This window comes from Sturnira hondurensis, unplaced genomic scaffold, assembly GCF_014824575.4.
Source record: "Sturnira hondurensis isolate 20B ecotype Veracruz unplaced genomic scaffold, ASM1482457v3 Scaffold0009229, whole genome shotgun sequence".
Classification (NCBI taxonomy): Eukaryota; Metazoa; Chordata; class Mammalia; order Chiroptera; family Phyllostomidae; genus Sturnira; species Sturnira hondurensis.
In genome coordinates, this window is record NW_028081860.1 from 148,397 (window position 1) to 168,167 (window position 19,771).

General features: G+C 56.5%; 3 protein-coding genes across 5 annotated transcripts; 2 read left to right on the top strand and 1 right to left on the bottom strand.

The window, feature by feature from the left end:
* The first annotated feature begins 482 nt into the window (after window positions 1-482).
* On the top strand, window positions 483-5,042 carry SRPK3 (SRSF protein kinase 3). Its single transcript, XM_037056922.1, has 15 exons — window positions 483-532; window positions 601-731; window positions 880-988; window positions 1,119-1,206; window positions 1,466-1,562; window positions 2,036-2,142; window positions 2,225-2,390; window positions 2,496-2,521; window positions 2,984-3,113; window positions 3,209-3,448; window positions 3,536-3,636; window positions 4,065-4,172; window positions 4,241-4,310; window positions 4,390-4,482; window positions 4,624-5,042. The coding sequence occupies exons 1-15, from the start codon at window positions 483-485 to the stop codon at window positions 4,806-4,808; spliced, it is 1,701 nt and encodes a 566-aa protein (XP_036912817.1). The 3' UTR covers window positions 4,809-5,042.
* A 37-nt stretch (window positions 5,043-5,079) lies between these two features.
* On the bottom strand, window positions 5,080-14,477 carry IDH3G (isocitrate dehydrogenase (NAD(+)) 3 non-catalytic subunit gamma). Of its 2 annotated transcripts, XM_037056917.1 has the most exons (13): window positions 14,400-14,477; window positions 10,468-10,506; window positions 10,135-10,146; window positions 9,780-9,877; window positions 9,239-9,351; window positions 7,774-7,834; window positions 7,543-7,675; window positions 7,249-7,382; window positions 6,801-6,903; window positions 6,562-6,708; window positions 5,710-5,804; window positions 5,565-5,625; window positions 5,080-5,261 (listed from the first exon to the last, which is right to left on the bottom strand). In XM_037056917.1, the coding sequence occupies exons 1-13, from the start codon at window positions 14,475-14,477 to the stop codon at window positions 5,160-5,162; spliced, it is 1,176 nt and encodes a 391-aa protein (XP_036912812.1). In that variant the 3' UTR covers window positions 5,080-5,159. The 2 variants fall into 2 exon arrangements, with proteins under 2 accessions (XP_036912812.1, XP_036912814.1); XM_037056919.1 differs by lacking the exon at window positions 10,135-10,146 and having other exon boundaries at window positions 5,160-5,261.
* Window positions 14,478-14,651: 174 nt separating this feature from the next.
* Window positions 14,652-18,805, top strand: SSR4 (signal sequence receptor subunit 4). 2 transcript variants are annotated; one of them, XM_037056921.1, is made up of 6 exons: window positions 14,652-14,899; window positions 16,783-16,898; window positions 17,750-17,824; window positions 17,988-18,077; window positions 18,391-18,456; window positions 18,650-18,805. In XM_037056921.1, the coding sequence occupies exons 1-6, from the start codon at window positions 14,833-14,835 to the stop codon at window positions 18,752-18,754; spliced, it is 519 nt and encodes a 172-aa protein (XP_036912816.1). In that variant the 5' UTR covers window positions 14,652-14,832; the 3' UTR covers window positions 18,755-18,805. The 2 variants fall into 2 exon arrangements, with proteins under 2 accessions (XP_036912816.1, XP_036912815.1); XM_037056920.1 differs by having other exon boundaries at window positions 14,664-14,899; window positions 16,780-16,898.
* The last annotated feature ends 966 nt before the right edge of the window (window positions 18,806-19,771 follow it).

Sequence of the window (19,771 nt, forward strand, 5' to 3'; positions counted from 1 at the left end):
TAGAAGTATCAGTGGTGCTCTAGGCACTGGGGGGTGGAGGGGGTGGAGAATGCAGGGTGGTCCTGGCCTGAGGACAGTGTTGCCATGCCCACAGCGTCCTTGCCTAGCTGTCCCCTGCAGCTGGGCTCTGGACTTTGGGAATTCAGACAGGGGTCCAGTAGCCATGTCCCCACATGGGTGACCCCCTTGGTCATGGGAGTGTGGAAACTGGGTCACACCCTGTCCCCCAGGTGGCACCCTCTGCCAGCCCTGGGGCGGCAGCAGCAGAGGGCTCATCCTGGGGGCTGGGCTCTCCCAGGCCCCTGTCACAGCACTGCCCCCTCCCCGCTGCATACCTTGCCCACAGCTGAGCAGCTGGGAGGCTATTTATAAAGGCGGGTGAGATCAGCAGCCGGCCAGCCGCTGCGGAGACTATAAATTCACAGGCCGAGGCCGGGCCCCAGAGGAGCAACGGCCCAGGGTGCCGGGGCACCGGAGCTGAGATGAGCGCCAGTGTGGGCGGTGGGGACAGTGTTGGCGGCAGCAGCAGCAGGTAGGGCTGGGCCCAGGCGCATGGGGGGTCATGGCGTCTCACATGCTCATTGCCTGCCCCACTCGCAGCTCACAGGCTTCCTGTGGGCCCGAGTCCTCAAGCTCTGAACTAGCCCCGGCTGCGCCAGCCCCGCGGATGCTGCAGGGGCTGCTGGGATCTGACGATGAGGAGCAGGAGGACCCTAAGGACTACTGCAAGGGTGAGGCCTGGCCTGGAACGCAGGCAGCCAGGTGCCACCATGGGGGCGGGACAACCCAAGAGAAAGAGGGTGCTGGCATCAGCCCATGTGGGCCACGGGGCCAGAAGGGCGACAGCCCCCATGGGGCTCTATTGACTCCCTTCCCCAGGAGGCTACTACCCTGTGAAGATTGGGGACCTGTTCAATGGGCGGTACCACGTGGTGCGCAAGCTGGGCTGGGGCCACTTCTCCACAGTCTGGCTCTGCTGGGACATCCAGTGAGTGTCCCCTTTGCCCCCTGGGTCCCAATGCCAGCTGGGATCCTGCCCCTGGGATTGGATGGGGCCACCACGATGTCCCCAAGGGTCTAGCTGGGGCTGGCAGCTGACACAGGTCTTGGCGTTGCAGGCGCAAGCGCTTCGTGGCCCTGAAAGTGGTTAAGAGCGCAGGGCATTACACGGAGACAGCTGTGGATGAGATCAAGCTCCTGAAATGTGTGAGACACCTCCCTTACCAACTCCCATCTCTCTGGGAGCTGCCTGGGGCCTGGCAATGTGGGTGCAAGGCTTGCTGGGGCTCCTGGGGAGGGGCAGGCTTCCACGGGCTCTGACTCTCTGGAAGGACCTGGAGGAGCTGGCAAGGGAGGGGCTTTCCTTCCAGCAGCCTGCTGGAATGGGAGAGGGGGCTGCTGCTGCTGGGAGAAGCTGGTGAGGGGCAGGTTGGAGCCATCCATGGCCCCCTGGTTTTTGGTCCAGGTCCGAGACAGTGACCCCAGTGACCCCAAAAGAGAGACCATTGTTCAGCTCATCGATGACTTCAGGATCTCAGGGGTTAATGGAGTCCATATCCTTTGCAGGCTGAGCAAAGCACTGTGGCAGTGCAGGGGCCAGCTTGTGCCTTCCTGGCTACTAGGGCCTCAGTTTACAAATCTGCACGATGGAGTTATATACCTTCCAGTGACACTTGTCTTTGAAATACCCTACTTTTTTTATGGGGGAGGGGTGGGTAACCAGGTTGCTGAGTAACCCCCAAGCAGCAGGGGCCACCTCTGTGGCACACCTGGGCATTGGAGTGGGGCTGATCTGAGAGGCTGTGTCTGCTCCTCAAGTGCCTTTTCCCTAGGATGACCACAGAATGTACCATCCCAATTAGCATACCTGGCTATGACAGGGACACAATGACACCTGGATGGTGGTGATCACCAGGACCACCCAGGCCCAGCCCCGCACTGCCTGAGCCTCACAGCTCCCCCGTCCCAGCTGAGGGCAAGTGGGATCTGTGTCCCAGCTGTGTGCCTGCCAACCACCCTTCACTCCGAGTCCCAGATGTGTGCATGGTGCTAGAGGTCCTGGGCCACCAGCTCCTCAAGTGGATCATCAAGTCCAACTACCAGGGCCTGCCCGTGCCCTGCGTGAAAAGCATTGTGAGACAGGTGCGTGTCCCAGGCCTGGTGTGCACAGCATTGGGAGGCGGCCCGGGCAGGGCTGGAGGAGCTCAGGAGCGGCTCTCCCCAGGTGCTAAATGGCCTGGACTACCTCCACACCAAGTGCAAGATCATCCACACAGACATCAAGCCTGAGAACATCCTGCTGTGTGTGGGTGACACCTACATCAGGCGCCTGGCTGCTGAGGCCACAGAGTGGCAGCAATCAGGGGCCCCACCCCCATCCCGCTCCACAGGTACCAGAGCCTGTGTGGGGCTGGAGCTGGGCCTGTGGGCCTCCATCCCTGCCTGAGTCTCTGTTCCTCTCTCTCCCCACTGCCGGTGCCCCTCCTGCCCCCCAGTCAGCAATGCCCCCCAGGAGGTCTGGGTAAGTTGGGCACCCCTCTTTTCCTGTGCCTCATCTCCCCATGTCCTCAGAGCTTACCTCCTCAGCCTCCCCAGCACTCCTGCAGTGGCATTTCCAAAAGGCTGGGTGCCCTAGATGAGGGGGATACACAGGGTGGTGGGTCACATGACCCAAACTGCCTGCCACTGGGCTCGCCAGGAGGGGTCCAGGCTGCCCCTGGGGGAGGCAGACACCCAGTCAGAAGCAGGCTCATCAGCTTCTCCCCAACTTTGAGCTTTGAGGAGTGAAGGCAGGAGGGAAGGCAGAAGGAGTGCCACAAGCTGATGCAAAGGGGTGGCCCAGGGGGATATTGTGCCACCTTCTGATGTCCACGGGGGCCCTGGGGCCTGGAGGTCTTGTCCCCTGTGGGGTGTGTGGACCACAGGCAGAGGCCTGGGCTGGTCAACAGATGGGTGACAGGGGTGATCCTGGCTCTAATGGCAGCCAGGTAAGCTGTCAAAAAACAAGAGAAAGAAGATGAGGCGCAAAAGGAAACAGCAGAAGTGGCTGCTGGAGGAGCGACTGCGTGACCTGCAGAGGCTGGAGGCCTTGGAGGCAGCGGCCCAAGCCGAGGGTGAGGGACTGGAGGGGTTGGAGGGGCCCCAGGGCTGCCAAGCATGGCCACCAGAGCATCAGCTCACACACCACCACTTCTGCCCATCTCCCCAGACTCTGGCTCAAGACTAGAAGTGGGCAGCGGCTCCACCTCGTCTTCTGGCTGCCACCTTGGGGGGGCCAGGGCCGGCCCCTCCCCAGCTTCCTCCTCCCCTGCCCAGGGTGGAGACCGCAGCCTCAGCTCAGGCTCCCAGACCTCAGGCTTCTCCGGCTCCCTTTTCTCTCCTGCCTCATGCTCCATCCTCTCAGGCTCATCCAACCTGCGGGAGACTGGGGGCCTCCTGTCGCCCAGCAGTAAGCAGGGCAGGGCCAGCGGGTGGCGGGCAGGTAGGATGGGAGGGGCCAGGCTAGCTCAGTTTCTCCCTTCTCTTACTTACTCAGCACCATTTGGTGCCTCGAACCTCCTGGTGAACCCCCTAGAACCCCAAAATGCAGACAAGATCAAGATCAAGATCGCAGACCTGGGCAACGCCTGCTGGGTGGTATGAGCGTGCCTTGGAAAGCAGAGCGGGGTGCCCTGCCGTGAGGGTGGAGGCACAGGCCCACTCCCGGGGAACCCCGACCCAACTTGGGCCTGTGGGGCAGTTGATCCTTTGTTCAGCAAGGGCTCGCCCAGCAATACACTTGACCAGACCCCTGGGTCTGCCTGGCACGGCAAGACCCAGGGATGAGTCCGTGGGTCTCACCCAGTCAGCAGAACTGGGCCCATGGCAAGGGGTGGGGGGCCACTGGGAAGGGGCCAGCCTCTGCCTCAGATCACCTGGCCAGTTCCTCCTGGGACTTTGGGGGATCCTGAGGCTCACAGACAGCCCCACTAAATTCCTTGCATAGCCCAGAGGAGGTGGGAGGAGAGTTGGGGAGCAGGCCAACTGCGGCCCCAGCTCCTCCCCAGGGCTCCCCTTGCCTCCAGCACAAACACTTCACTGAGGACATACAGACGCGGCAGTACCGGGCCTTGGAGGTGCTGATTGGTGCTGAGTATGGGCCCCCAGCCGACATCTGGAGCACAGCATGCATGGTAGGCCTGGGCTGCTGCCACCAGGGGCCAGCCTGCTGGCCAGCAGCCCCAACCTCTCCTCCTTTCAGGCCTTTGAGCTAGCCACGGGCGACTACCTGTTCGAGCCCCACTCTGGAGAAGACTACAGTCGTGACGAGGGTAAGGGAGGCGTGCCTCGGGTTCAGCCTCGGTGCCTTAGGGCCTGCGGGCTGCCTGCCAGCCTCCTCTCTGTCCACAGACCACATTGCCCACATCGTGGAGCTCCTGGGAGACATCCCCCCAGCCTTCGCCCTCTCAGGCCGCTACTCCCGGGAGTTCTTTAACCGGAGAGGTGGGGCTGAACAGGCTCGGGGTGCCTGGGTGCAGAGGGTCGGGCTGGGAGGGACCTTGGGTTCTGAAACAGGGGATCACGGGCCCCTAAGCCAGAAGCCGTGTTGGCAGAGTTTAACCGAAGTTCTGCTGCCCACCCCAGGAGAGCTGCGACACATCCACAATCTCAAGCGCTGGGGCCTATATGAGGTGCTCATAGAGAAGTATGAATGGCCCCTGGAGCAGGCCACTCAGTTCAGCGCCTTCCTGCTGCCCATGATGGAATACATCCCCGAAAAGCGGGCCAGCGCAGCCGACTGCCTCCAGCACCCTTGGCTCAACCCCTAGGCCCTGTCAGCTCCTGCCTGAACCCTCAACTCTCAGTGCCTTCAGCGAGTGAGACAACTGCCATCCTGCTGGGGCTGCCCTCTCCTACCCTGTGGGTACAGGCTCACACTGCCCCCTGGCCGAACAGACATGCTGGGGCTAGGCCCACCTGTGGGAATTACTTCTGCCCCTGACCCTCAGAGAGGGCTCTGTGAGTGAGAAGCGTGTTTCTTCTTAATAAAGTGTGAACTCAAACACCTGCATCCTGGAGTGACAGAGCACAAGGCCAAGGGCTGGGGCAGAAGCCCGTTTATTCTGGGTCTTCCCAGCAAGCCAGCTGGGGTGCTAGTGCTGGGGTGGGGTGGGGACGGCTTAGGCCTCCACGGCCCGGCCATTGCTGACGCGGATATGGCGGATGATGTCCTGGATGGCTTCCGATGTAGTGCCCTGGCCCCCAATATCTGGAGTGTGTATCTGTGGGGAGATGGGCACACTTTGGCATACAGCAGGACCCCAATGCCCAACCCCTACCCTGCACGGGGCCCAGGGCTACCCACTGTTGCCTGCGGCTTTCGGGGGCTGGAACTGCCACCAGGAAGGCAACAGTACCAGCTAAGGCCCAGAAGCCCTACGTACCTGGTACCACCCTCCCCTTGGGGGCAGCAGGAAGTGCCAGGTCACCATCTCCAGCCCCTCAGGTGTCACACCAGCTTACCCCGGGCTAGGGGAGGGGTTTGGGGGTGAGGGACGTAGGGAAGGGGAGAAGAGGAGCCTTACATTTTCATTGTCCATGGACGCCAACACAGCGTTACGGATGGAGGTGGCGTAGGAGTGTAGCCTAAGGAGGGAGAGCAGCCTTCAGCCCTCAGGGCCTAGGGAGCTGGCTGAGGGGCTCCCAGCTGGGCATCGAGAAACCACTTACTTGAGGTGATCGAGCATCATGCAACTTGCCAGCAGTGTAGCCGTGGGATTGGCAATATTCTTATTGGCGATACTCTTGCCTGTGTTCCTTGTAGCCTGGAAGAGGCAAGATGACAAAGGGGGTGGCAAATGTAAGAATGTAGGGAATGTGATTACATTCGTGTGAAGTGTCCAGACAAGCAAATCCACAGAGAGAAAGTAGGTCAGTTGGTGCCAGGGCCGGAGGGGAGGGAATGGGGAGTGACTGCTAATGGGGACAGGGTCTCCTTTTGGGATGGTGGAAATGTCCTACAACTAGATAGAAGTGATGTACAACATGGTGGATGTACTTATACCCCTGAATTATTCAACGTGAAATGGTTTCACTTTATGTTATGTAAAATTTTACTTCAATTTTTTCAAACGAAAGACTTAAAACAACAAAAGGATCAATAAAATGGGGCCTATCTATATAATGGACTATTATTCAGCCATAAAAAGGAATGAGGTACTAACAGGCTAAAAAATGGGTCAACCTGGAAAGCTTGCTAAGGGAAAGAAGCCAGTCACAGAAAGCCACGTGTTACATGATTGCATTTCTTCAAAATATCTAGAATAGGCAAATCTGTAAGACAGAAATCAGATCAGTGGTTACAAGGGGCAGGAATGGGGGCGAGGATCAAAAGCGACAGCTGGTAAGTAGTGTTTCTTTTTGGGGTGATAAAAATGTTCTGGAGTTAGATAGTGGCGATGGTTGCACAACTCTGGATATCCTAAAAATCAATGAACTGCGCACTTTCAGTGAGTGAAGTGGACGATAGGTAAGCTACAGCTCACAAAGGCCAGCGGCCCTGGCGCCGTGGGCAGCACTCACCGTCTCAAACACAGCATACACGTGGCCATAGTTGGCCCCAGCCACCAGGCCAGGGCCCCCGACCAGCCCTGCGCAGACATTGTTGACAATGTTGCCATAGAGATTAGGCATCACCATGACATCAAACTGCTGGGGCCGGGACACCAGCTGCAAGACAAGGAGGGGACAGACAGAAGCTTGAGCACAAGAAGCCCAGGGTGCCTAGGGCAGGCAGCTGTGGAGCCCAGTGGGTTAACTACCTGCATGGTGGTGTTATCCACAATCATATTCTCAAAGGTGATCTGGGGGTAGCGGGCTGCCACCTCCTTGCAGCACTGGAGGAAGAGGCCATCGCCTAGTTTCCTACGGGGGGGGAAACACAGAACCCCAGCTCAGCCACTGCAACGGTCGGCTGGCAGGATAGGGTATGTGGATGGCCACGGAAGGCTGAGTTCCAACCTCTGGCCAGCCCCCCCATCTGCAAAATGGGCAGAATTCTGCTCCACCTCCCCCAAGCGTACACTGGGGTGGGGTCGTGGCTGGACACAGCAACAAGGCACAACCCTGGGTGTATGGGTGTGGCCCGTGGTGGGTGGCCAGGATCCTGGGCCTCAAGTCCCTGAGAACAGGCCGAGGAGGCTGCTCAATTCAGCTGCTTCAGGACTACTGGCAAAATGGGCAGGAGCATGGCGGGGGTGGGGAGCATACATAATGTTGGCCTTGTGCACGGCTGTCACTTTCTTGCGCCCACTCTCCTGGGCCAGTTTGAAGGCGTATTCAGCAATGCGCAGGGACTTGGCCTTGGTGATGATCTTCAAGCTCTCCACCACTCCTGCCACACTCTGAGAAGGGGATGAGGAAGAGAGACCCAGGTCCTGTCTGGTCCTGCTCCCTAGCACAAGCTTGTCACTGGGTACAGCCTTCCTTGCCGCTGACCCTCCCCAGGCTCCTCCCCGGCCCCCACGACCCGCGGGAGTGAGGGGCAGCTCAGGTCTCACTCACCTCATGCTCTAGGCTGCTGTACTCGCCCTCTGTGTTTTCCCGGACAATGAGAATATCTATGTCCCTGTGCCGGGTCACCACTCCTGGCAGGCTCTTACAGTGGATGACATTGGCATAGAGGTCTAGGCTGGTGCTAGGGACACAGACAGAGAGAGGCAGCTGGCCAGTGCCACCACTCTCTCCTGGTACAGCCCACTCCCACTGAGCCCACCCCGTGTACTTGGCTCTCACCGAAGAATGTTGTTTCGGGATTTGTGGGATGGTGGCAGGTTATGGTTTGTTTCAATATTGCCTACAGGACAGAAACAAGACAGGCGATCTGAAGAGGGGACCCCCAGGCTCAGCTGTGCCGCCACATTCCCCTTCCTGACCCAGGGAACGCACCGCAAAGGCAGCTCCAACCACAGAAGATGGCTTTTGGCGGCAGAAATACTTTACAGAACACTAGAGTGTGGCTTTCAAAGTAAGCCCCGCGAGGGCAGAGGCGGGTGTGTGTTCGCTTCACTAAGGGGTTCTGAGGACCTAGAAGAGCACCTGGCACATACCAGATGCTCAAAAAGTACTTACTGCATGAAGAAATGAACAAGGCTTGGCCGCTAACCAGGATGTCTGGTCAGACCCTGGGAGGAGAATGGCAAGACCAGGGTCTGGCTGGAGAGAAAGTGACCACTCCTGCTTACTAATAGGCTGGCCAGCCAGGAGACCTTGGCCAGGGTGACTGCCAGGTCCTGCATCAAGGTGCCATACAAGCCCCACCTCAGGGACAGGAAAGGGCTGCCTGAAAAAGACCACAGCTTGGCCTTGACTGCACTGAGAACACCCAGAGCAAGTGCAGTAGGGGAGCAGTGGCCACTGGGAAATGGCACTCAGAGGGCGCCAAGTAGAAAAGGCATTTCTCAGGACCCAGTGCCTGTGAGTCACGCCCTGCCTGGACTGCCTTTACTCAGAATGCCTCAGGCACCCTGTGGTCGGAATGTTAGCCCCTCCATTTCACTGCCAGAGCCTAGGTCTCTACTCTGGTTCACCTTAGCTCACACACTCCTCGCACCAAACAGTGATGGAAACACTTTAAGAACCTGGACCTTGTCCTGGCTGGTGTGCCTCAGTGGATTGAACTCTGGCCTGCAAACCAAAGGGTTACCAGTTCAGTTCCCAATCAGGGCACATGCCTGGGTTGAGGGCAGGGTCCCCAGTTGAGGGTGCGTGAGAGGCAACCACACATTGCTGTTTCTCTCCCTCTCTTTCTCTAAAAATAAATAAAATATTTTTTTAAAAAAAGAAAAAGAAGAAAAAAAAAAAGAACCTGGACCAAACCAAGGTAAACTCAGGAGGGGCTAGAATTCTTGTAATACCCATAGCTGTGCCAGCTGGAACCAAGGCAGCAGGCAGAGGTTGAAAACTACATCTCTGTAACACTGGGTTTGTGAAGACAGACTCTGAGAGTCAAAGCCAACCCCAACAGAGAGGGCTACCTCAGGAGGTAAGAAGAGGGTGGGGGGCAGTCCATCACTGGACAGGTCCCGCACAGCCCAGTGCCACCAAACTCTCAGAACTGCAGCACAGCCAGGCACCCAGAAGCTTCCATCCACTCTCCAAGCACAAGGATACCCACTAGCCAGAAAACCCTGAAGTCAGCTGTGGGGCCCCAGGGACAAGTATCAGCTCAGAAGTGAAATAATCGTGTCCCCAGGCTCACCTTTCAGGGCCACGCGGTTCCGACGGATGGCCATGATAGCATTGCGGATGTCCTCTTCGTCGGCATTGGAGCTCACGTGCACCTCTTCAAAGTCCACTGGCACACACGCATGCCTGGGGCAAAACTAGATCAGAGCAGCTGGCCCTGGGCCTCTCCCGCCCCTCTTCTATGAAGCCTGCCTGGACCACTGGCTGTAGAGACCTCTCTCCTGCTGCTGCCCACCCTGATCTGGCTCTGGCTGATAGGAGACTGGGCCCACCTGTGACAACTGATGGGGACTTGCTTGACATCTACAACATACTTAGCAGGACTGGTGCCACCTTCCCAGTGCCCAGGCCAGCCTGGTGGGATCGCCAGCACCGGGATGAAAGGCCTGGGCTTATAGCCCTCCTGCCGCTGGCTCACTGGGTGCTTGGGCAAATTCCCAGCCAGTGAGCTTCTAGACTTACCGACCCTCTGGTCCAAAGTTCTTAGGGCACCCCCCTGGCTGGGCCTGAGGCACAACCTGCCCTGGGGGGAGGCAGGCCTGGGGGTGCTGTACCTGAACACAGATTTGACGTGCAGCATGAGCTCTGGCCCAATGCCGTCTCCTGGAATCATGGTCACCGTGTGTCGCCCACCATACTTAGCTGATGGAGGCTGGAAGGAGGGGGAGGGTGAAGGCAGGCCTTTTGTTCCCTTCTTCCCACCAGCACTGACCCAGTGGGTCAGCAAATCGTGAGGTGCCAGCTTGGGTTACCTTACCCTGCATCCCACCCCATCCCAGACAGGGCTGATCACAGGGGCTCCGTGGTCAGAACTACAGCAGAAATAGTCACTGCCCCCACCTGGGCCTGGGTCAATCCCAAAGCAACTAAAAGCCCCAAACCTAATGGGCAGATGAAAAGAATACTCACAATTGTTTGTTGCTAAAGGGGGGGAGACAGGAAGAAAGAAGATTTGTGTTAGCCAAGGTCGGAGGAACAAGACTCTGCCTTTTCCCTGGGGATACCGTCTAGCACATTTCAGGTAAGAAGGTGAGGAGGAAGGATGGGTGACTTCTGGAAACCACACCTCAGAGGGAAGGACAGAGGGCTAGGGAACAAAGAGGAACAGCACATACGCACATCTACACACAGAGGCACACATGCACGAACACACATGTACACACATGCACACATATACACATGTGCAAGCACACAGCATACACACGTCCGTGCACACCCACACGCACCCAGGCAAGTACTTACTGAGAAGCATCTCCAGGGGGCCTCGTGGGCACCTACAACCTGGCAAAGAGAACCCAGATGCTAGTGATTGTTGCCCAGCCCAGAAAGTCAATTTGGCAAGGAAAAGCTACTATCCCCACCGTGCCCAGACAGGCCTGCATGTCACCCCCTCCACTTCATCCATGCATACTGCCCAGTGAACAACAGCACCCAATGCAGGCCCAGACAAGTGGCTCCAGAGCCATTTCCCAGGGACCAGCCTGCTGAAGCCCCATAGAGGGTCGTCACAGTCCTTTGTGCTCCCTTCAGCTCCATGGTCAGTTTTTAAAAAAAATGTTTATGTCTCCCCCCCACAACTTCAGTTGTTTCTGATTCTTTTTTGGTCAATTATTCCTATTCAGTGATGTCTGTAACATGGAAAAACTGGCATGCTAAACATGGTACAATTAAAGGAAATCATTATAATAAATGAGAGGGCCACCACAATAATCACTTTATCTTTTTTGCAGCTCAGTTGGTTAGAGCGTCATCCCTGTACACCAAAGTTGCGGGTTCAATTCCCAGTTAGGGCACATAGAAGACCCAACTAATTAATGCATCAATAAGTGGAACAACAGATCAATATTTCTCTCTCCCCACCCCCCAAATCAAATAAATATGGTAAAATTGTTTTTAAAAAGCAGCATGTGGTCAGAACGTGGAGAAAATACAGAACATGGAAATGAGAAGAAAAAGACAGAACCCAGCTTGCACTCCAGAGACAAGTACTATTGGGAACTGCCTTCCAGAGTCAGAAACCCAAAGCAACCATGCAGAAAAAACCCAACCATTTTTAGAAGAATAACAGACAACAATCTTTTGGAAGGCCTTAGTAAAGGATTGCAAAACTGCTTCACAGCCTACATGGATAACAAATGTCCCCAACTCCAGCTCAGAACCGGCTACATCTGGCCCCATCAGCACCGTGCTTGACAGTTTCAGAACAAAAACCACCAAGCCAAATAAGACAGGTGCTGCGAAGTGTCCAATATGGAGTCCCCACATTGTCCTGGAGGGAGAAGCCCTCATCCAAGGTCCCACTTCGGGGGGCGGGGGGGGGTATAAACCCACGTACTTTCCTTCCTGCTGTGCCCCACCTGGGAACACACCTGGGTGTCCTTCAATCCAAGGAGGGGGGAGCAGAACCAAGGTCCCCCTTCTCACTTGAAAACACCCTGCCACTTGCCTGTGGAGCAGCATCAGAGCATTCCAGCCAACAACAGAGTCACTGAGGCCATTTCTCAAAGAGCCATGCCTTCCTCCTAGAAGTGTGGAAAGCTCAAGCAGAGGCTGACCATCTGAGTCTCCTGGCCAGTCTTCACCAAGGCATGCACTTGCACGAGCTCTAGAAGTGCAGATGTGCCACTCACCCACCCAAGCCAGGAGCTAGCAGGGGTGACTGCTAGAACAAGACGCTCCAGGAATATCCGCCTACCCAAGTGGGCCCTGGATCTGTAGCCACAGGCACACTCAGGGCTTTTTTATTTTCCTGCTAACACTTGTCAGTATTTGGATTCAGCTTATCTATAGGCTATCAGTACAAACCTGTGGAAGGAGGCTTAAACTGCCCTTCCTCCAGGAAGCTTTTCCTGATGCCCTAAGGGTGCTGAGCTATTGGTACCCAGCCCCGGTTCCAAAGCCCTATACCAATTCCTCTCTTTCCAACCAGTCTCCCTAGGTTGTCACTGCCTTGCTCCCTCCCCAACCCTTAAGCCCCCCAAAGTGGAAGCCAAGCCCACCTAGTCCCCTACTGTCACCCAAGACCCAGCAGAATGCCTGGCCCAGAGCTAGGGCACAAGAAACATTTCTTGGATGAATGAGCATATCAGAAAATGTAGTGTGAGATGGAGGGCTTTTGGGGCTAGGGAGACCTCAGTCCAAATCAACGTCTACTACTCCTGGCAACAAACAGCTTAACCTTGCTCAGCTTCCTGTCCTCATCTGAAGTCCACAGAACAGAGGATTTAACAGTTGTCTACTTTATGTGACCATTAAAGGACTGAGGGAGAGGAGGTACGGGAGCTCTGCAGTCCCTAGCAAGGCACACAGAGCTGTGCAAAAGCATATCTGCCCCTTTACCCCAACAACCCCTTGGGCCAGTGTTCAACGCTGTTGTTCACTGGGGGTGGGGAAGGTGGGTGCTGGGCTGACTCCTGCCGTTCCTAGCAGTAATTCTCTCTGAGCTTTGGCCCTCTGAAGTCCACTGGCACTGGACGGGTAATTTGGGCGTGGTGGTGGGCCAGCCCTTGCACTAAGCCTGGCTCTGGACTGTGCAACTCTCCTCCCCCACATCACTACCACCAGGGCTGAACCTCTTCCTCACCTGGTCTCAAAGGTAGATGTTCCTTCTGGCTTTAGCCACCAAAGACCCAGACAGCTCTCAGGTTAGAGACTTCCCTGACCTTGTTCTGAACAGATGTGGGCACCTTCCTTCACAGTTATAGAAGTTCAGCCTCACATCCAGGCCCAGTGAAGCTACCCATCAAAGGAGCTCAGCATGTAGCAGGATGGGATATATGCACGCCCTTCCTGCTTATTTCTACCAAGGGAGGATGCACCGTCAGCCCTCATTCTTTGATGGTGCTACAGAAAGGAATCCAGGGTGGTATGTGCTCCTGCCAAAGGGCTCCCACACTCCACAGCTTAGTGAGGCTTCTCTTTAGCATGTTTCCATTGGCTCACGTGTCAATGGTAACTGCATGTTTTCCCACAAATTCCCAATTAATGGGAGCAAATTTCTGGGGTTCACTTCTAAAGGTTCTCATACACAGGACAACCAGTCTCAGGGCAAGACACTGCCTGGATTGTTCACAGACCCCCCTATGCCCACCCCAGCATGGACACAAGCGCATACACAAGAAAGGTCTGGGAGTAGACAAATATCTTCACCAAGACCCTGTTGCAGCTTAGATCAGAGTTGTCAGGGCCTCCAGAAAGTCTCTCTCATCAGCAAGATGGGAGAAGTGAGCACTTTAAATAGAATTTCATAAAGCCTAAGTTATTACAGTGTGGTCTTCCCCAGGAATAGGAGAGGAGAAGCAGACAGATGTGTTCACAACGAGTGTCAGCAACACTGCTGGGTTCTAGGTCAGTATTGTCTGGACCCTTTAAGAGGCAAAACTGACGCCAGATAGAGTAGGGGCCGGGACTAAGGCCACACAGAAGGTCAGTGGAACAGACAGGCCTGGAGAAAAATATCTCTTGTCCTCCAGGCCAGTCCTGGATCGCTGATGCTTCAGATGGCTTACAACCCACCCAGGAACTAAAGTATCCTGATTTAAGTGTGTAAAGAGAAAGGAATTGGACCCGAATAACCAAGATTCTAAACGGAGAACTCCGGAAGCAAAGCCCCAGGGGACCTCCCACCCTGTCAGCCTCAGAAACCCTAGCTCCCTCCTATTCCAAGCAGCTGTGGTAGGAGCGACAACTGAAGCTGTAAGAATGTTGGGGGAAGGGTGGGGGTACTGGCAAAGACCAATTCTCTATCTCCACTGGGACATGTGGCAAAGCAATCCACAAGAGGAGAAACCAGAGGAACGTAGTCAGGGAACCCGATTCACAAAGCTACAAAAACAAGGCAGACCAAGACACGTGACCACCTTGGGAGGGGTCCCACAGTGGCACTAGGAAAATGACACTCGGGCCGCCGAAGACCACTATCCCCACCTGTCCCTAGCTCCCCTACCACAACATGCAGACCCCACTAAAAGCCGGATCAGTGCCAACTTTAGCCAATCCCCTCACTGACAACGGAGGTGGCCAATCAACTCCAAAGCACAGCCCTCTCCCCAGGCTTGCAACCAATCGGATTCCAAGACACACTGGAGGCGCAGGCCAAACATTGGACCCCACCGAGGGGCAAGGACCCCCACCGACCGCTGCAGCTGTCCCTGCATCCCGCTCCCCGCTCTCACCTCCCAAGGACGGCAGAGGGCTGGCCTGAGAACTGACTTCGCAGTGCCGCCAACGGCCATCGCCACCTTCAGCGCCATGACGGAAAGTGAGAACAACGGCACTTCCCAACACGCAAACCCCGCTCTCGCGAGATTTCGGACGGGCCCAGAGACCGCGGAGTGGGCATGGGCCTGGAAATGCGCACGCGCAAGGGTTGCCTGTTCTCACGCCCTTTTCCGGCGCCGGGAGCGGAGTCGCCGCCGCCATCTTGGGGGCGCCCAGCTGGGCCGCTGGGCCGGTGAGAGGACACGTCAGTGCCGCTAGCGACGTCACAGGCCCGCCCGGCCTGTCGGCGTCTGATTGGCTGCTGCGTTCTCTGACGCGTCGCGCTTCCTTATCTGCCCCTCGTGCTCAGTGGGGTCGCTCCCTTTTTACCTCGGCATAGAAGAAGCGATGGTGGCGCTGGCATCTCTCGGCGCCCTGGCGCTACTCCTGATGTCGGGCCTCTCCTGCTGCTCAGGTAGCGGCATGGCAGGAGCTCGTTTCTATCGAGCTTCTCTCCCACCACTGGTGGTGCGTGGCGGGTAGGAGGGATGCGGGCTAAACGGGGTTCTGGGCCTTTTTCCTCTGAGAGGCAGGTGGCCTCGGGGCGCTACGGCCAAGGCCACCACGCGCTCTTGCACCACACACCTTTACCCAGCAGCCAGGCTGCAGGAAGAAACAGCCAAGTCTTTCTCCCCGCCTCGTCTTCGAGGAAGAGTTTCAGAGCCTCTCCCGTGCACCCAGCCCCCGTCTCCAGCAGAGAAAGTGACACACGTCCCTGCTCCCTCTCCCGGAGCTCCTGGTCTTGGAAGAGGGTCGTACAGGAGCAGAGCTCTACAGCGCAGGGTGATGGGGTGAGAATCTGGGCTGGTGGAGAGGAGCCACCTGACCAAGTGCGGTGGGGCCAGGCCTTCTTGAGAAGGGAGCTTTAAGTGAAGAGGGAGCAGGTACCGCCCAGGCAGAATGGCCATGAGCATGAGCAAGTTAGATCGGAGCTGAAGAGGTTAAGGTAAGCGGGAGCCTTGAGTGTCAGGCCAGACTGTTGACTTTTGACTCAAGGCCCTGAGGTAACCTTAAAGGGCTTTTCCGCAGAGCTGAGCTACCCCAGTCAGATCAGTTGACATTCTTGGGAGATTCTTAACACCTAGTGGCAGGATTGAACTCAGTCTGGAGTCCAGAAGTGTGTTGAGAAGGACATCCTTGCAAGAGCCAAAGCTGTCTGGGGGCTGGACTGGGGAAGGGGCACCTTCTATGCATTCACTTTACGTCCTACTTCAGGCCAGCATCCTTGGCGTCTGGAGTTTTTCACCAGCCTGAATGGCCTGCTGCCTGTACCCTTCTGCCTTATCCCTCAGGAATTCCCTATGCTGTAGCCAGTGATGTCTGGAAAGGACAAACCTGGCTGTATTACCCTCTGGTGCTTCCACAGTGTCCACAGGAAAAAGGCCAAGCTTAACAGGGCACACAGAAGGATCTGCAGAATGTGGCTCCTGGGAACCAGCCCCACCAGTGTTACCAGGCATCTTCCAGATGTCCAAACCCCAAACTTCTGATTGCCCCAGCCTAAGGCATGGTGCTGCTGGACATCACATTCAGAGAGCAGTTGGCTGAGAACTTTACTATTGGTAGCATTTACTTGGTGCCCTCGTCACTTAGGTGGCACCCTTCTTTCTCTGTAGCCTCCAGCAGTGCAGAGATGGCTAAGGCAGCATTCTTTCTCAGGGCAGCCCTGTTCAAGGAGACAAGTTTTGCATCTGGATCCAGAACTTCTCCCATTCCCTTCCCTTGGGAAACACTGGGGCTAGTGCTAGCCTTCTGACAGTTGTGGCTAGGGCCGGAGACCCTTCCCTTCATCTTGAAAGCCCACATGCTTGCTTAGCACCACGTTCGGTGTCTGTGGAGGATGCCTTCAGTAAACTTTAGGGCTGTTCATAGCTCTGAATTGAGGTCAGCTTAGCCCCCTGGGCTTCTGGGGTGCTCCAGACCAGGGCAAGCTGCAGCCCCAAACCATCACATGGTTTCCCTGCCTGTAGGTCCAGGGACAGATGTGAGTTGTGCAGTGAATCCATGCAGCCACCCACACACAGACTCACCTCTTCTTTCATCCTTGCATTTTCATCCTTGCATTGAGGTTCTACCTGAACAAAGTCTTCCCATTGCCCACCCCTCCTTGCCACTGCACTTCTGACTGATCATTTATACATGTCTCCCACATCCTACCTGGCAGCATCCAAAGGGCCCCATGTGTCCTCAGCCGATGAAGTATGGGAATTGGGGTCAGGGTGGTCCCTTCTGCCCCCTGGCCCGGCATGCACAAGCTAGGCTTTACCCAGGCATCTCTCTGACTCCTCCCCACAGCAGAGGCCTGCGTGGAGCCCCAGATCACCCCTTCCTACTATACAACCTCTGACGCCGTCATTTCCACTGAGACTGTCTTCATCGTGGAGATTTCCCTGACATGCAAGAACAGGGTCCAGGTGAGGCAGTGGGTGTCCAGCCAGGAAGGCGCTGGGGTAAGAGGCGGGTAGTGAACCTGGGACCTTGAGCATCAGCTATTCAGCTGGCAGTTGATGAAGTCAGACTCAGTGACCTGTATGGATTTTGGTTCACAGGTGTAGGAAGGATCAGGGCACTCCCAAGATCAGATTCCAGCAGGTGCTTAAAGAACATTCTCCTAAACTACCTGGTCTGCTTCGTCTAGGTGCAGTAATGTAGGTAGACACTTTGCTGTGTCTTGAAAGCATGTACGCAAAAGTCAGAAACAGCCAGGGGGTCGGTCAGTCCCCAGGCTCCTTCATCCCTTTTCTGGTTGCTCTTTGCCAAGGTCTATGTCCATGTGGGCATTTTGTAATTTTAAGACTGAGGAGGCCTGGCCTAGGCCCCTGGTCTTAACCTGCAACCCAAAAGTCCAAAGAAGGAGGTTGGGTCTTTTGGGTACAATACTTCTGAGCAGCTCATTGGGTGCCCCTTGGCCCCAGCACCCTCTTACAGGCTCAGAAATAATGACACTTCAGTCATCCCACCTTGTTCAGTTAACGGGTTTGCTGTGCTTTAGGGAGGCCAGGTCATAGGAAAGTGTGGCCCCACCCCCCTCTTTGAGGAAACAGGTAGTGACAACATCTGTGGTTGTAGGCTTTCCTGGTAAGACTCAGGGTTGTGCCAGGCCTACCTCTGTGATTCTCATGGTATCCCTGCCAGACACTGCAGTCCCCAAATATGCCCACCTTCCCTGCGTACAGGCCACAGGTGCTGCTGTGGGCAGCGCCGTGGGGACTCTGCCAATAGCCAGATAAGGGAGCATGACTCCCCCCCTTGTCCCCTCCCCCAGAACATGGCTCTTTATGCTGATGTCAGTGGAAAACAATTTCCCGTCACCCGGGGCCAGGACGTGGGGCGCTATCAGGTAAGGGATGCTTTGGTTGTCATTTGGGGGGGGAGACCATTGCCCCCCGGTATGACTTGGAACCCTGGAGGTGGCCTGGTTAAGCAGGGGCAGGGCTGTTAGCACTGGCAGGGAAGCCCTGGTGTGTCCATTGTGCCCACCCTGTACCAAACACCCAACCCAGGTGTCCTGGAGCCTAGACCATAAGAGTGCCCACGCAGGCACCTATGAGGTCAGATTCTTCGACGAGGAGTCCTACAGCCTCCTGAGGAAGGTGAGTATCACCTGGAGCCCTTTCCAGGCCTGCAGGAGGGAGGGCACACTCTCCTGCCACAGCCACCCCCTACGCTACAGCCCCCTCCTCCTGCAGCTCTGGGCCACCTGGCACCTTGCTTACAGGGGCAGGAAGGCTGAGCAGATGCCTTCCTATCCACCAGCCCCCTCTCTGCCTCCCCCCCCCCCCCCCGCTGCTTGTACCTTCTGTTTCTCCCTTACCCATTTCTCTCCTCCCCTGACTCAAGCCAGTGTTCCTGCCTCCTACCCCACCCCACTCAACAGCACCCCTAACTCCAGCACCTCCCTTACAGGCTCAGAGAAATAACGAGGACATTTCCATCATCCCACCCCTGTTCACAGTCAGTGTGGACCATCGGGTGAGTGAGCTGAAGAGGCTGACCTGGTCTTGAGAAACAGCAAGCACACAGCAAGCCTCATCCTTTTTTAGGGGCTGGGGGCTGGGCCATAGTTGGCCAGTGAGTCTTTATGCCCCAGAAGGAGGGTAACCAGGGCTGGCTGGGCCTCTTGCCCATCCGTCCCCTGAGCATGCTTTGGTCTCCTTTCTTGCAGGGCACCTGGAACGGGCCCTGGGTTTCCACCGAGGTGTTGGCCGCAGTCATTGGCCTAGTGATCTACTACCTGGCCTTCAACGCCAAGAGCCACATCCAGGCCTGAGGGCAGTGCCCTCAGTCCTTGTTTCTTTCAATAAAGTTACATGGCTCCTCATTTATGTTGCCACACCTTGCCTTCCACACAAGTCAGAGCTGGGCAGCCAGCATCTCCTGGTCCACCCCAGACACTACAGCACTGAGTGCAGATGGGCCTGAAACTCCTGTCTCATGGGTTTGCTTTGCTCTTTGCTGTTGCAGGGTCTCCTTCCTCAGCCCGCAGCGGAGCCTTCTCTGCCTGGGGCCCCCAGTGTCCCTTGTCCACCCCTCTCGTGGTTGCCTGCATTGGCAGGAGTGGGACAGAGTTGCCCTCTCCGCCAGCACATGCCGTCTTCTTGCAGAGGACTGCCATGCCCTGGCCCCTCTGGCCTGCCTAGGGTAGGGCCCTCTGGCTGCCTACCAGTGAGAGTGCAACTGCCTAACTTTCTGGAGACTCAGCAGTCAGCAGCACATGTAGACAACGCTGCGCCTGGCCTGCAGAGTGGCTCCTATGTCTGGAGCCCAGGGCAAAAGCCACGCACTGATGCGCAGAAGTGTTTTGCCTATGGTACATTGTGAGTGCCCCCATTTTAACTGATGGGGTTGAAGCTGATACACCTGGCAGCTATCTGGGGCGTAGTCCTTCTACACACTGCCCGGTTCCCTCCATGTTGCTTCCCAGTGTGCTCCCACTTCATGGTGGCAGGTAGGACACAGGAAAGCACAAAAAAAAATGACCCTGACCCCCATGCCTCTGTGGAGCCCATTGCTAGCCGCCTCATTTGGCCTTGTACTTTGCCCTCCTAGTCACCCTGCTCCCAGGAGCACCCAGTGCCCCTCGGGGACACAGGACATGCCTGTTCCTGCTCTAGGTCAACCCTCAGCCGTCACCAGACCAGTTTCACTAGTGCCACCACCCATGGCTGTACAGGTGCAGAGAACCTGGGATCCAAAGAGGCAAGATGGGAAATCCCAGGGGAGTCCTTCCCACATGCATGGTCCAAGTCTGTGCTCAGCTCTGACCCAATGACTGCCTCCCATGGGG

Bases quoted from the DNA above. Each gene is read 5' to 3' on its own strand.
- SSR4 (XM_037056920.1), top strand. From the start codon at position 14,833: ATGGTGGCGCTGGCATCTCTCGGCGCCCTGGCGCTACTCCTGATGTCG. The intron at 14,900-16,779 runs GTAGCGGCATGG...TCCTCCCCACAG, and splicing joins GGGCCTCTCCTGCTGCTCAG to CAGAGGCCTGCGTGGAGCCC. The intron at 18,078-18,390 runs GTGAGTATCACC...CCTCCCTTACAG, and splicing joins CCTACAGCCTCCTGAGGAAG to GCTCAGAGAAATAACGAGGA.
- SRPK3 (XM_037056922.1), top strand. From the start codon at position 483: ATGAGCGCCAGTGTGGGCGGTGGGGACAGTGTTGGCGGCAGCAGCAGC. The intron at 732-879 runs GTGAGGCCTGGC...TCCCTTCCCCAG, and splicing joins CCCTAAGGACTACTGCAAGG to GAGGCTACTACCCTGTGAAG. The intron at 2,391-2,495 runs GTACCAGAGCCT...CCTGCCCCCCAG, and splicing joins ACCCCCATCCCGCTCCACAG to TCAGCAATGCCCCCCAGGAG.
- IDH3G (XM_037056917.1), bottom strand. From the start codon at position 14,477: ATGGCGCTGAAGGTGGCGATGGCCGTTGGCGGCACTGCGAAGTCAGTT. The intron at 6,709-6,800 runs GTAGTTAACCCA...CTTGTCTTGCAG, and splicing joins TGGATAACACCACCATGCAG to CTGGTGTCCCGGCCCCAGCA. The intron at 5,626-5,709 runs GTAAGTGGTTTC...CTCCCTCCTTAG, and splicing joins ATGATGCTCGATCACCTCAA to GCTACACTCCTACGCCACCT.